Source organism: Elephantulus edwardii, unplaced genomic scaffold (genome assembly GCF_000299155.1).
Source record: "Elephantulus edwardii isolate Elephantulus edwardi_28Jun2011 unplaced genomic scaffold, EleEdw1.0 scaffold00017, whole genome shotgun sequence".
Taxonomy (NCBI): domain Eukaryota; kingdom Metazoa; phylum Chordata; class Mammalia; order Macroscelidea; family Macroscelididae; genus Elephantulus; species Elephantulus edwardii.
Window position 1 is genome coordinate 11,614,393 of NW_006399767.1, and position 12,969 is coordinate 11,627,361.

Consider the following 12,969-nt stretch of genomic DNA (forward strand, 5'->3'; position numbering starts at 1 on the left):
TAACAACAACAACAACATACATAAAAATCTACAGTAATCCTGACGCTTTAAGTTTGAGTCATTAGGATACTGTTCACCGTTGTCAAACATATCTAAAAAGACATCTGGAGTTTTAGGATTCCTTTTGCAACTAACTAAAGGGCTGACAAAAAAAAATGCCTTCAGTGAGATATATTTGTTATTGTTAACAACAAGGGACAAAAATATAGCTATGTCTGTATGTGACAAAATTGATGAAATTTTTTAGAAGCAGTAGGTAAGAAATCCTGATTTTTCTCTCCATAAGTGGTATTAAAATTAGCATACTCACAGACCCTGGGACAGATATAGGGGCATCATTTCTGTGGCAAGATAAGACCAAATTATGTTTTTATGTTTATAAACTCAAGTAACTTTGAATTCATGAAACACTTAACAAAACCTACTGTTGGTAGAAAACTAGCAACTTCATTTGAAAGCTACATCTCTTGAGCAGGGTTCTTGCATGAAGACCAGTCCAGACTCCCCAGAGAACACGCCTCCTCCTACACCAACGGCTCCATCAAGTGGATCACAGCACTCAGGGAAAATGACATCAGGATCCCTGGGGAATGGGAATGCAGCACAGGACTCGGCTAAAACCAAGCAAAGGAAAAGAAAAAAGGTTAGTGATTATTTTCTTTTGTTGGAGATGGAGGAAGTGTCTTTTCAGAGTAATGGTATATGTGTGCTGTTTTTCTAAATTCAGATTTTTAGACACAATCAGTTTCTACCAACTGTCCTTAATGACTTCAATGCAAACTACTGAATAAAGCAAGATATTTCTCTATCATTTTATTATTATGAAATACATCCAACATATAGAAGATTTGAAAAAAATTATAGATTGTGTACTCTCACCATCTAGACTCTACAATGACCATTTTACTGTATTTCTTTGTTAAATGTCTGTCCACCTACTCAGCCCATTATCAGGTTTTTGGTACATAGGGTAAATTGTAGCCATCGATACTAGTTACCTAAACATTATATGTACTTGTTTATGGTCCCTGGTTTTTATTTCTAGGTGTTATGGATAAAAAGTGTATGCTATGGACCACTCACTCACCAACTCAACAATAAAAATGGATAAATGGAATCAATCTTACAATGAGAGGTTACACAGCAATAAAGAGAAATAAATTACATTTATTCTGAAAATTTTAATTAGGAAGCACCGAAGCTATTTTTAGAAGTGCTGGCATTGCAACTATTAAATTCTTGGCTGCTAAATAAAAGTTCATCTGTTGGAACCCCTCCACTGCTCCATGGGGTAAAAGACCTGTTGATCTACCTGTAAACTCTGTGGAGAAGTTCTCTGTCTTACACAGTGACTGTGAGTCACAGTCAACTTAACAGCAGTTACAGGCTGTTTCCATTTTTGAGATAGTATAGACAAACATACTAGAAATATTTTGTGCAAATTTTTGACAAATGCTTTTTTTAATTTATTTTAGGTAATTGGCTAAGGAATGAAGCTGCTAGGTCATAAAATATTGTGTGTATTTCATATTTTAAGAAATTCTAATACTTTTCCCCAAAGGATTTTACTATTTTTATACTTCCCCAGCGATGTATGTAATATAGTTGCTTCATAGCCTCATTAGCATTAGCTATTGCCATTGTTTTTCATTTTTACTCTTCTAATATATTTTGAATCCATCACTCATCTCTTGACTGCTTTTTGATACTGTGGTGTCTTATGTATTGCAGTGATGCTGAAAGCTACAGCACCAATATTACAAATACCAGCAGGGTGTCATACCCATGGCTGACAGAGTTTTCAGGCTAGGAGAGACTTAAGAAAGAGGACTTAGTGGTCTACTTGTGAAAACAATTACTGGTAAAAAAACCCTGATGAATAGCTTCAGAATATCATTTGATGTAGTGCTGGAAGAAGAGCCTCTCAGGTTATAAAGGACTCAAAGTATAACTGGGAACTGTGGACTCCTAAATTAGAGTTGACCTTAATGATGTGTTTAGAGTAAAGCAATTGGGCCTTTATTTACTAATATTATGTGATTCAAAAGAAGAAGAAAGAGTTGCAAACGTAAGTAATTGGGATGTAGAATGTAAGATGTATGAATATTGAGGGTATTGGTGAGTTAAAATGGAACCATTGAATTGATTCAAGGCATGGGGACCTTGCATTGGGTTTCTGAAGCTACAAAGTACAAGAGGAGACTGCCTATCTTTCTTCTAAGGAGCAGCTGGTGGATTCAGACCAAGGGAACAGCGTAGCCTTTGGGTGAGTGGTGCAGCTCCCATGCACTACGCCACAAGAACTCCCTAAATTCTTGTTAGTGCTCTTAAAAAAATCAAAACCCAAAACTTTGTATTTATTGTTTTATCTTAACTGAGAGAAAGAAGTTAAAATCTTTAATTCTGATTTGAGGAAAGTGGCTGTCTTTTTTAATGTTTTTAATATTTTTAGGTTTTTTTCTTAATGCATTTTTAATCTCTGTCATAATGTACGTGTGTGTTATTATTGTTATATCTTCCTGATTAATTTATACTCTTATTTTAATGGAATATCTCTTTTCCACTGGTAGCAATGATCATATTTTAGCTTTCTTATGTTTACTGTTTATATGACATATCTTTTCCCTATTTACTTTCAGTATAGGTGTTTCTCCAGATTTAAAGTACGTCTTTTATAGACACCAAATATTTGGATTCTGGGTTTTTTTTTTTAATCCAGTAACAGTTAATATGTTTATTAAGCACATTGATTGGGTTTAGGACTAAAATTCGGTAATTTATTTTCTCCTTGTTTCCTCTGATTTGTGTCTCTCCTTTTCCTGTCTTCAGTGTTTTACCTGCATTGTTTTTTTTAAGAATTCCTTTTCAATCCACGTACTAGTTTCATAGCTATTCTTTAAGGTGTTATTTTAAAAATTTTTTTTGTAATTATACTAGGATATTTAAGGATATACATCTTTAAATTTTAAGTCTGCTTAATGTGAAATTGTACTGCTTTACTCATATTAACTGTAGGGTCATATTTGTATAAATCTATCTACCCTATTCTTTGGAAGCAGGAGTGGCATCCACTTTCAAAACAACATGCCTCAGAAAACTCTGTGAACTTTGATAAATGACGATCGTTATAGAAAGGTGTTTTGTTCATAAGGTCGCTATGAGTCGTGCTCAACTCAATGGCAATCAACAACAACAATACACCTCATTCTTGCCCTTCATGCTGTAGTTTTGTGTATATTGTATCTACATGTATTTAAACCAAAATACTGTAATCTTTGTCTTAAATAACCAGATGTGTTTCAGTAGAACTAAGATTTTTAAAAATAGACTCTTTTCTATTTCATAATCCTTCATTTCTTCTTGATGATGTTTTCCTTCTGGTATTCTTTTCTTTCTGCCTACTGCTACATTTCATTTGGTATTTTGTTTGTTTGTTTGTTTGTTTTTTGTTTTTTAGGGTTGTGTTTTTTTTTTTAGCTTCAGTCACTGTTGGGTTTTTTTGAAAATTTTTTTTTGTTATTTTAATGAAAATTTACATAAAGGTTGGGTTTTCAGTCATTCATTGTTACACATTTTCCTCACTCCTCAGTACTGGTCTACTTGGTAAGGCCACTCTTGTTCTAGATTGTTAATTGTCATGTACATAATGCCTAATCATACATTTCTCTCACACAGGCCTTCCCATCATCTGTTCCAGTGCAGTGGTTATTATATACACTCTTTTCCTTTTCTCCCCACAACTCCCTGTGTCAGTCCTGTTTTATTAGAGGTTTTATGCAGTATTTTGCCTTTTGTGACTGAGATTTTTAATTCAGCATGTCTTCCAGGCTCATCCATGTTGTGTAGTGTTATCAAATCTCTATGAACATCAGAAAACTTCCCCAACAGAATGAAAGGAAGTTCACATACTGGAAAAAAATATTTGGCAATGGCATCTGATAAAGGACTCATATCTGAAATTTACAGATCACTCTGGCACCTCAACCTTGGTAAACAACCCAGTCACAAAATAGGCACAAGAATAGACACTTTACCAAAGAAGAAATTCACCTGGCCAGCAAACACATGAAGAAATATTCAAGATTCCTACCTATCAGAGAGATTCAAATCAAAACAACTGTGAGATATCACCTCACCCAAAAAGCAATAAATGAAGTACGACAGGGCAGCAAACAACAAATGCTGGTGACGGTGTGGACAGATTGGAACTCTTACTCACTACTGGTAGAAATGTACAACCACTCTGGAAGGCGGTCTGGTGCTTTCTCAAAAAGGTGGAACTAGAAATACCATTTGATCCAGCTATCATACTATTAGGAAAATACCCTTAAGAAACCAGAGCCGCAAATGAAAGAGATGTATGCACACTCAGTTTATTGCTACATTATTCAAAATAGCAAAAACATGGAAGCAGCCTAACTGCCCTTCAAAAAAATGAATGGATAGAAAAACTGCTGTACATCCACACAATGGAATATTTTACTCAGCATTGGGAAAAAAAAAGTTTAGTATTTCTTGTAGTTCAAATCAGCTGCTAAAGGGTTCTTTCGATTTTCAATTTTAGGGAATGTCTTTACTTTCCTACAGTCTTGGATAATACTGGACATAGAATTACAGGTTGACAACTTCCTTTTATAGACCTTTAATTCTACTAATTTCTAGCTTTTGTAACTCCTGATGGTAGGTCCTTTGATTTTGTATGATAATTTCCCCATATAGGTTATGTAACTGACTCTCCTTAGATCACTTTCCGGATTTTATCTTTATTTCATTTGACTTTTACAGAGTTACTGAATATGTGCGTTTCCCCTCAAATTTGGCAGGGATTCTAGCAGATATTTCTTCAGTTTTTTTCTGCATCATTCTCTCTTTGGTAATTCTCTTTGGAACTCCACTAGTGACTTAGTGACTTAGTACTTAGTGACTTTGATGCCATCTTACAGGTACCAGAAGTTCTGTTCAGTTTCTCTTTCAATCTTTTCTATTGATCAGATTGGATAACTTTTAATTGATTCTTTTTATGGTCACCGACATTTCTGTCAGCTGAAATATTTTGCCCTTATCGTTTAGTCAATCTTAATTAATGATATTTTACAGTTTTAAATTTCCATTTGGGTTCTTTTTAGTAGGATTTTTTAAATTGTGATTTCAGTGAAAATTTACAGAAAGGCTAGGTTTTTACTCATTCGCTGCTGTACATTTTCCTCGCTCCCTCTGCTCCAGCTCACTTTGTAACGCATGTCTTGTCCCAAGTTGTTCATTGTCATACCTCTGGGGTCTAATCATTCATTGATTTCAGATAGTCCTTCTCTTCACCTATTCCAGTGTAATGTTCAGTCCTTTCCTGCTCTCCCTACTTCCTGTGTCCATCCAGTATCTGCTTTTTATTTGACCCTCTTTTACAAATATGTTTTCTTTTATGTCCTTGATCATAGTTAAGAATAGATACTATACAGAGGGGTGCGGATGGGTGGGGAGGGGGGTGATAATCATGGGGTCACACAATTTGATGGGAGGGCTGAAGGAAATGGGAAAGATCTTGTGTGGAAAAACCAATGTATTCTAACTTTGTAAATAAATCAGTATAAAATTTAAAATAAAACAAAACCCCCTCGAGGCAGGTTCACTGTACATTGGAATTAAAAAAAAAATCATTATGTATTAGAAAATCAACTAAAAAGAAACATACATATTACTCCACTATTTCCAGAATAAAAGGGAAAAATATACATTTTCATGAATTGCAAAAATCATGGCCTAGATAAGGGATGTCTTGGTCTCTAGACTGGCATCATTGCTATTTAGCACTCTGGAGAGGTCCCTCTCAGCAGATTTTACTAATGCAATTAATATTTTGATTTCCTGACTGTCATTTCATTTCCTGATGCCAAGACTGTTGATTTTAGACCAGAGCAATCTCTTCTGCCAATTGGTCCAGTGGTAAGGATCTTTGTTTTCTTGATGTTGAGCATTTGAATCCATATTAAAGACTACATTCGTTGACCTTCAGCAGCAGCATTTGCTGTTCTACATCACCCCCATCTCTAATATATACATTAATCTAATGTTCTTCTTTGTCTTCAGTAACAGGTATTTTTTTTACAAAAATATTATTTTGTCTAATATTAGTATATCCATTCTTTGCTCTTTTAATTACTGTTTGCAAGGAGATAGATAGATACATAGATAGATACATAGAGTCTTTTCCCAAACATTAGGTTTCAACTTATTTATGCTTTTGGATATGAAGTAAACATGTTTTAGACAATAAATTTAGATTTTTTTTTCCCCCTAAAATCCTTTCAATTCATGTATTTTTTTTACTGGAAAATTTATCCCATTTATAATTAGTCTGTTGGTTGGATTTTTTTTAAGGAACTATAGCATTTTACTTTGTTATTCTGTTCCTTTTTAAAAAGTTATTCTTTTTAATATTTATAAATTATTATCATGATTATATTTTATAGTTTATATTGGTGTGTATATAATCATTCACATGCAATGTATTTTGTACATACCCTTTGTATTTTATATAATCATTCATATATGTAGTTTCATTTATACACCTTGTGTTTTAGATGAACACACATAAACATATTTTATATAATGAAAAAAATCAGGCAGTAATTATTTTCTTTTTGTTGAATTAATAGAATATTTTTTGTAGGCCATGGACTTTGCAATTACTTGCTATTCATCAGAGAGCTGGACAATGACTAGGATGATAGAAGGAGAGTTGATGCCTTTAAGCTGTGGTACTGGAGAAGAGTGTTGAATATACCATGGACTGGTAGGAAAACAAACAAGTTTGTCCTGGAGAGGGTGAGGCTGAGCTGCTTCTTGGAGGCAAGGATTCTGAAGCTCCTTAGGGCATATTGCAAGGAGGAACCAGTCCTTGGAGAGGGACATCATGCTTGGGAGGTTGGAGGGACAGCACAGGACAGGAAAACCCTCGATGAGATGGATTGATTCAGTCACTGCGGGAATGGGCATAGGTGTGTCGGAGACAGTAAGATTGACAAGGGATAGAGCAAGGTTCGTGCCTGTTGTACTCAGGGTCACTATGAGTCAGAGATGACAACACAGAACAGCGACAATAATTATGTAATATGATTCTACCACCAAATTATAAATTGTTGTATATTAAGTAAATATTTTCAACTGAAAAAAAAATAACTGCTTTAGAAATTTACAAAATTTAAAAATTACAAAATGGAGGACAGCCACACAAACCTATCCAAGTTTACATATATTTGGGAGGACATATTTGATCCATGACATGTGAGTACCCTGAACTCTGACTTCTAGGTGTGTTTTTTCTAACGCCTCTGGTCTATTTTTCATTGGGATGTACTCAGCTCAGCAGCAAAAACCAAGGTGTTTAGGTGTCCTTGGGTGACACAGGTGGCTCAGTGCTTGACTGTTGTGGTGGTGTTGGCCACCAATGAGTCGAAACCAACCCACAGCTGAACCTCCAGAAGATTTTCAGAGGCAGTAATTGCATGGGAGGAAATTGCCCAACCTTTTCCTGCAGGGCAGCTGGTAGATTCGAACCACGTGTCTTGAGAATTGCAGCACAGCTTCTTGACATTAGGCCACCAGAGCTCCCCTAAAGTGCTTGACTACTAAGCACCAAAAGATTGGTGTTTAAACCCTTTCAGAAGCTGCTGAAGAGATAAGCCTGGCAATCTACTTCCAGAAATTTAAAGCCTTGAAATACTGTGAAGCAGTTCTATTTTGCGCACATGAAATTGAAATGAGCTGGTATTGATTTTATGTCAAACAATAATTACAAGGTTTTTAAGCTTCTCTGCCTCCTGAATGGAATCTGCCTTTAAGCTAAAACAGTAAAACAGGAGACTCAATTCACTATCATTCCTTTCCTCTAAAATTAGAGAAACTCCTCCCATTTCCTGCCTGGTGTTGAAAATTCTTCAGTGTTTTCAGGCAGTTGTTTTTTCACAATTTGTTTGAAAGTTATTGTTTTAGCTGTTATAACATTATTTGCCATTATTACAAGTGAAGCCCTGTCAAGATGTAGTTGATAGTAAGTTTCTCCCTTCATTTCTAGTTTTCCAGTTTCATTTATAAAATGGAAAAAATCATTTTCACCAATTGTTTATTCATCAATTTTTATTGTTGTTAAGTGTCATTGACTATGACTCATAAGGATCTGGTGAACAGCAGATCTGACCCTGTGATATCCTGGATCATCCTTGTCATCCCCACACGCTTGAGCTCTTTACCGCAGAGACTGGATCAATCCATCTCGTTAAACATCTTCAGTAGGAAAAGAAGTTGTAGGATATATCCGTATTGTAAAGTAGTTTTAAGGAATTTCCATTGTAGTACACTCCAAATCACTTAATGTAAGTTAAGAATTCTTCAATGTGCTTGCTGTACAGACTATATACGATACTGTGATTAAAGTACTCATTATTATTACATAAAATAATTCTGATTTTAGGAAATATTGACATTTTGACCCCTTGACTCTTTAAATATTTTTCGCCAAGTCTTGTTAAAAAAAATTTTGGTTTAGTTAATCTACAACAAAGATGTCCTAAATAAAATATTGCTGTAGTCTATGGCCAAATTCTTGAAAAGTCCTAATTTATGTTATCAGAATTAATCATGCCCTACTTCAAAACCATTAATTATTTATCTCTTTTTTTTCACCCACTGTAATTCCCCAAACACGTGATATGTAGACAGAAGAGGGTGAAACTGACTCGAATGTGAAAATATTTGTTAAGATGAAAATAATTCTGAGTATACAACATTTTAAGTTTAAAGGCTCTTGTGTAAAGAACTCTGGACACATTAAGTATGCTTGTGCACATGATAACTTCATCAATGTTAATATGGGCAGCTGATCAATCAGATTAATCATAACAGAAGAAACTGAGATGGAAAGAATGTTATTTTTCATGAAATTTATTATTTTTGTTTTTATGTATATTCACGTCATCATTTTTGGCAGTGATAACATTATTAACCAGACTGGCTTACTTGTGTTAATTTCTTACATATAGCAAATACAAAGTAGTTTCCAACTTATACCTCTTATTTAATTGTTCTTAAATCCTATTTGCCTGTTTTATTATAGAATTTCAATATACTATAATGAAACTATCAAGTGATGTTGGTAGATACTGAGACTGAGTCATAGTTGACCCTCTAGCAGATTTTCAGAGGCTGGAAATTGTGTGGAAGAAAAACTGCCTGTCTTTTCCCTAAAGAGCAACTGGTGGATTTGAACTACATGCCTTTGTATTGGCAGTTCTACTCCTTACCCACTGGGCCACCAGCACCCTCTAAAATACCATATACCCAAACAAAAGTATTTGGGGGAAGGAAAGTAGAATCTCTGTTGGACCTGGAGGAAAGAAATGAGCATTAAATCTCAGTTGTAGGGATAATGGAGTAAAGTTAGGAGAATTGCATGCTTTTTTCCCCATTCAGGTAAGAAATCTTCAGCTTACTTCATAGGCACCTGTTACACCAAGCAGATCAATGAGTCTATATTATTGTTGTTTTGATAGGTACTATCAAGTCAACTCTGTCTCATAGTGAACCTGTGTACAGCATGTCTAAACCTCGCCTGATCCAGCACTGTCCGTACAGTTTCTTCTATGCACCTTATTGCAGTCACTGTATCGGTCCATCTTGTTGGGATCTTCCTCTCTTTCACTGACCCTCCACTTTTCTAAGGACTTGCCCTTCCGACAGTATGCCCCAAATATGTGAGACAAAATCATTCCCAGCATAGTAAACTATATAGTTATCTGATTTATAATGGCCAGTTCCAGTCCATTTCAGTTCTAATGCCTACGATGTTTCCATTTCTTCTTTTTTTTTTTCAACTTTTCAGTGGCGCTAGATTCATACTTTGTACTTCTATGTTTCAATTATTAATATTTACAGCTATTTCTTTTGAATCTTGCTGATCCTTCACTGAGTGAAAGCTTGATTCTGTCCATCACACATCATTAAGATAGACTCTACTTTAAGGAGACATAATCTTCTTGACTTGTTCAGTGCCTTCCTACCTGAGCGGCTCATCTTTCAGCACTGTGTCAAACAGTGTTCCACCTCTAATTATGGTTTTTTGTTGTTTTTTTCTTTCTATTTTTCTAACTGTTTTTAAAAATTTTATTTTATTGATTTTAATGAACATTTACAGAGATTTTGGATTTCCATTCATTGTTGCACTTTCCTCCCTGCCCAGCCCTCCCCCCACCCCCAGTTTGCTCCTCTCTTTGAAAAGCAAAAGAAAAAAATTCCTTCTGTGGTATACAATCCCCCCGTACCCCTCCCACTACATGAGTACACTCCACTGTGCAACCTTAATTCTGGGGTCTTGCAAGAACCATAATACCCTATCATATATTGCTTTTAAATTATTCTCTTCCTCATCTGTTTCAATGCAGTATACATAATCTATCCAGCTTTTCTCAGTCTTACCCCAACCCTGATATCTGTCACATTCTACAACAGCAGCATTATGCAGTATTTGTCCTTTTGTGACTGGGATATTTCACTCAACATAATGTTCTGCAGGGTCACCCATTTTGTATAATATTTCATGAGTACCTTGTTTTTCAATGCAGCATAGTATTCCATTGTGCGAATATACCACAGCTTCTCTACCCATTCGTTTGTTGATGGGCACTTAGGTTGTTTCCAGCTCCTTGCTATTGTGTACAAAGCCGCAATAAACATGGGTGTGCATATATTTGCTTGGATGTCAGTTATGGTCTCTTTAGGATATCTTCCCAGTGTTGGAATTTCTGGGTCAAATGGTATTTCTATTTGCAACTTTTTGAGAAAGCGCCACACCAGTTGCCACAGTGGTTGCACCATTTTATACTTCCACCAGCAGTGAATAAGGGTTCTAATTTCTCCACAACCTCGCCAGCATTTGTTGCTTGCTGGTCTGTTAAATTTTGCTATCCTGACAGGGGTGAGATGATATCTCATAGTTGTTTTGATTTGCATCTCTCTTAGAGCTAGGGATTTTGAACATTTCTTCATGTGCTTGTTGGCCATCTGAATGTCTTCTTTGGTGAAGTGTCTGTTCATATCCTGTGCCCATTTTTCGATGGGATTATTTACCTTTATCTTGTTGTGATGCTCAAGTATTTTATAAATTCTAGATATAAGTCCCTTATCTAACATGTCATTCCCAAATACTTTTTCCCAGTCTGTGACTTTCCTTTTGACCCTGTTGGAGAAGTTTTTGGATGTGCACAGGCATTTGGTTTTTAAAGGCCCATTATTTCAGAAGTGGACAGTCAGTCCTGCTTCCTAGTCTGTCTTAGTCTGGAAGCTCTTTTGAAACTTATCCACCATGATGATCCTGCTGGTATTTGAAACGCCAATGCATAACTTTCAGCATCACAGCTACCCTTGTCCACAAGCCAACTGAAAGCATCAAGCTACCACAGTGTGACATACTGACCAACAGGAACTCTTCTACATTAGTCCTATTCACATAGTAAAACAGAATAAGATCACTGAAGAGTCTTTGCCTTCATCTGGAGAAGTGATTAATGCATTTAATCTGATATATGGCAAAAAAAATGTTTTAAATTAAGAAAGCAGTCAAAGAAACAATGTGACTTTTATGGTGATGCCAAAGAAAGGGGTTAAAATAACAAATCCTTGTTACTGTCAGCACAGCCACTTTGTTATTTAGGGGTGCTGTTGGAATAGAATTGAGAAAGATACTCTGAATAAAATTTCTATTTGGCTAACTTAAAATCTTGTTAAAATAGTAAAAACCTTTTGTTTCTTTTTATATTTTCTTTATTCAGCCCAGATAATTAATTTGGATATTCTTGATTTTTTTGGAACCTCAAAGGTATCTTACCGGTTTGTAATAAGAAGTGCATACTACAAGGTACAAAAGATACACTAAAAATATATATATTTTTAAAAATATACTACAACTTATTCTGTCTCCAACTGTCTTTTAACAATGATGTTACCTATTTTCTAAGATAGGACTATCATTTCTGCTTTTTCAGTGTTTGCTGGTGGAGATGCTTAAATGAATAGAAAAAAGGGGTAATGTTTAGCCTGTTTTCTTTTTTTGCAAAAGTAATAACATCTTGCTGTTGAGCTGATCATTTTGCTTCATACATTTTTTATTTACTATTTTGTTATAAATTCATAGAAATATCCCTGATTTTATCTTCTTTTTAGCAGTTGCTGCATTTCTATTGCATTGAATGACTGTCTCAGAGTTTACTTGACATGTCCCTCAACGATGAGCATTTAGTTCATCAATCCAAATGGTGCTGCAGTGAATGTTCATATTACGTCGTTTTGACCAGTGTTACATATGTGTAGGGTAAATTCTTCGAAGTAGAATTGCAGGCTATGCAAGTAAAATATTACCAAATTACTATCCATAGAAGTAGGGCTAGTCATATCCCTAGTAGGCATTCTGAGAGTAACAATTATAATAATTATCAGAAAAGCAATCTTTGAGTATCTCTGATCACTAGACCACAGTTACAGCACAAGCGAAAATATCTTTCTCATTATTCTTTCAAGACCACAGTTACAGCACAAGCGAAAATATCTTTCTCATTATTCTTTCAAGGTTGATAATCTGGCGTCTGGTGTTCACTGAGTTTGAGACTGAATTAGTTTCAGCATTTTAAGAATCTAGAGATTCCATTTTCACCTTAATTTAAGTAATAGCCAACTACTATGGTTTCAGCTGGCTTGGAGACTCCTGTGGAGTGGTTCCACCCTGGAAGATGGTTTCTTACGTCTTAATGAGGGTCATGTAAGGAACATTCTGGTGTTCTTTTTCCCCTCCACAAGCAGGTGTCAACTGATTGGACTTCTCTGCCTGATTTAGCTAACAAGGACCCAAGGGCAGAAGGTCTACATGGTTTACAGTCAACAGCAGTTGTTGGGAGTGCCTGTCCTTAAAATATCATTTAATTAATT

The 12,969-nt window shown here is 35.4% G+C and overlaps 1 protein-coding gene across 1 annotated transcript in view; it reads left to right on the top strand.

Moving 5' to 3' along the window:
- SUPT3H (suppressor of Ty 3 homolog (S. cerevisiae)) overlaps positions 1–12,969 on the top strand; it is a 311,934-nt gene that overhangs the window by 289,397 nt on the left and 9,568 nt on the right. Inside the window, exon 9 of the mRNA XM_006882131.1 lies at positions 476–643. Coding sequence (XP_006882193.1) covers positions 476–643 — 168 coding nt within the window. The remainder of the gene's footprint in view (positions 1–475; positions 644–12,969) is intronic.